This window comes from Camelina sativa, chromosome 4 (assembly GCF_000633955.1).
Source record: "Camelina sativa cultivar DH55 chromosome 4, Cs, whole genome shotgun sequence".
Classification (NCBI taxonomy): domain Eukaryota; kingdom Viridiplantae; phylum Streptophyta; class Magnoliopsida; order Brassicales; family Brassicaceae; genus Camelina; species Camelina sativa.
Genome location: NC_025688.1, coordinates 21,404,419 through 21,406,345, shown reverse-complemented (window position 1 = coordinate 21,406,345; position 1,927 = coordinate 21,404,419). Strand labels below are relative to the sequence as shown.

The 1,927-nt window shown below is 38.0% G+C and overlaps 1 protein-coding gene across 1 annotated transcript in view; it reads right to left on the bottom strand.

Annotated features, from left to right (window-relative positions):
- Positions 1 to 1,927, bottom strand: part of LOC104784122 (DNA helicase INO80-like) — a 7,678-nt gene that overhangs the window by 3,149 nt on the left and 2,602 nt on the right. Inside the window, exons 3-7 of the mRNA XM_010509187.1 lie at positions 1,883 to 1,925; positions 1,730 to 1,787; positions 1,058 to 1,288; positions 735 to 881; positions 74 to 634 (exon numbers count right to left, since the gene is read on the bottom strand). Of these exons, the coding sequence (XP_010507489.1) occupies positions 74 to 634; positions 735 to 881; positions 1,058 to 1,288; positions 1,730 to 1,787; positions 1,883 to 1,925 (1,040 nt within the window). The remainder of the gene's footprint in view (positions 1 to 73; positions 635 to 734; positions 882 to 1,057; positions 1,289 to 1,729; positions 1,788 to 1,882; positions 1,926 to 1,927) is intronic.

Here is a 1,927-nt window from a genome sequence, read left to right as displayed (position 1 = left end):
AGCATGGTTGAGAAGACTTGGTAAGGAACTACCAAGGTTATGTCAGCAACTTAACAATTCAAAGAAATCATACCGGTGGAGCTCTGGCTTTTGGGATATAAGTATATGTAGAATGTAGGAGTTTGATATTTGAAAGAAGCCTATCCTGATGAGAGATCACTAGCGCTTCAAATGAAGGACGGGTAGGCCCTGTGCTTAGTCTCCTTTTCTGAAAATTAGTTTCCACTTTTGATGGCATCAGCAACATTCTTGTGACAGCTTTGGTTTTGAATCTCTCGATGTTATCGTCACTAAGATCATCATCCTTGGATTCTATAAGAGAGTTCACTAATTCATCCAAAAATTGCCGCTCCCATCTCAGTATAGAAAATAATAGCCTTTCCGCAACAGAACAAAGAGCAAGATATCCAACTTCTGATGGTGATAGATCTATCAAGCGAGAAAAGCCAAATGCTCCACTTCCACTAACCACTATATCAGCCCCATTATCAGATGGGAATATTGACCTAAAAATATACTCAGGTGAATATATATTAAAATGCTTCAGAAATGATTCTCTGGATATGCCACGCCCGACGGAAGAACAAAATGTTTCAGAATTTTGGAGCACCTCTTGGTGTAGTAGTTTAGGTATCTGAAAGAGAATGAAAATATTGAACCCAAAGGCAGGTCAGTGAAAGACTAGAGGATGTTCTTGACTTGATTTTTATATATATATATATAATGAATTGCACCTTGTATATTATCGGATTTTGACCACCAGAATAATGTACATCCTCTAGCTCACCGAAGGGATGAGGTAAAAGAGAATTGGAAATCACTCCAAAGTAGAGATACGAGGTCCCTTCATTCCTCTCAAACAACTCTGGATGGTTGCAAACCTGACATCAGAAACACAAACATGAAATAGCATAAGCCATACCAGAACAGCTGGATGTCTTCTCATGTACGTTGTTTAAGAGGTAAATACACCTTCATATTGTATAATGTATGAGAAAGCAGGACAAGACGTAAGACAAAAGCAGGGAAGTAAATCCGGCTAGACAAGAGAGCTTACCTTCCTAAGTTGAATGACAATATTCATTAGATTCAATACTTTCTTTTCATTAAATTGTCCACGGTTGCTATCAAACAACTCAGCCAGAGAAATTTTGTTCTTAATAGCCTGATAAAAAGCTTGTTGACGAGAACTGAGCTTGCAGTGAACTGTAACTTCCGTCTTTGTAGTTAGCTCAGAAACTACATCTTTTTTTACCCTTCGAAGCATGAACGGCTTCAATATCGCATGCTGTTAGGAAAAAGAAACAAATTGTGAGTGACTAAACAACTTTAAATGGTAAAAAGATGCATATGCAGCACAAATTTGAAGAACTCCTGGAGAACCAGGAATCGTTATAACTGGAAGTTTGGAATTAACAAACCCTTCTACTGCAAAGGAAGAGGCAGAAGATTGGCTGTTTGAAACCGAAAAAAAAACAAGAGCCCCAGGACGAGGAGTAACCATTGTTGGTTAACTAGGAAGCTTCTCGTTCATGACAGATGCAAATACATGAATGTCGTTATATAAAAATGAATGGTGTTTTCTTAAAAGTCTCAAGACGGAATCATGCACTGGAAATGAAAAGTCAAGCAAAACCCTACTCATGGAGCCTAGCTAAGAAGCAGACAGAAACTAAAAGAACTTGTCGTGTCCCCACAATAATGGTGCAATCAGAAAATGAAAACTCACCAGTCTGTTAAGCTGGTGCTCATTTAAAGTGCCTCCGTGTTCCGCATGATTCTCGATTCTGTTAATTAATTTGGATCATGTATCAGAAACAATTTCCTAGATTATTTCACAACATACTTTTGTATGACAATAAAGCAGACTAATAGTACAAACCCTTTTGAGAACCACTCATTAAATTGATCATGGCTGTCAAACAGC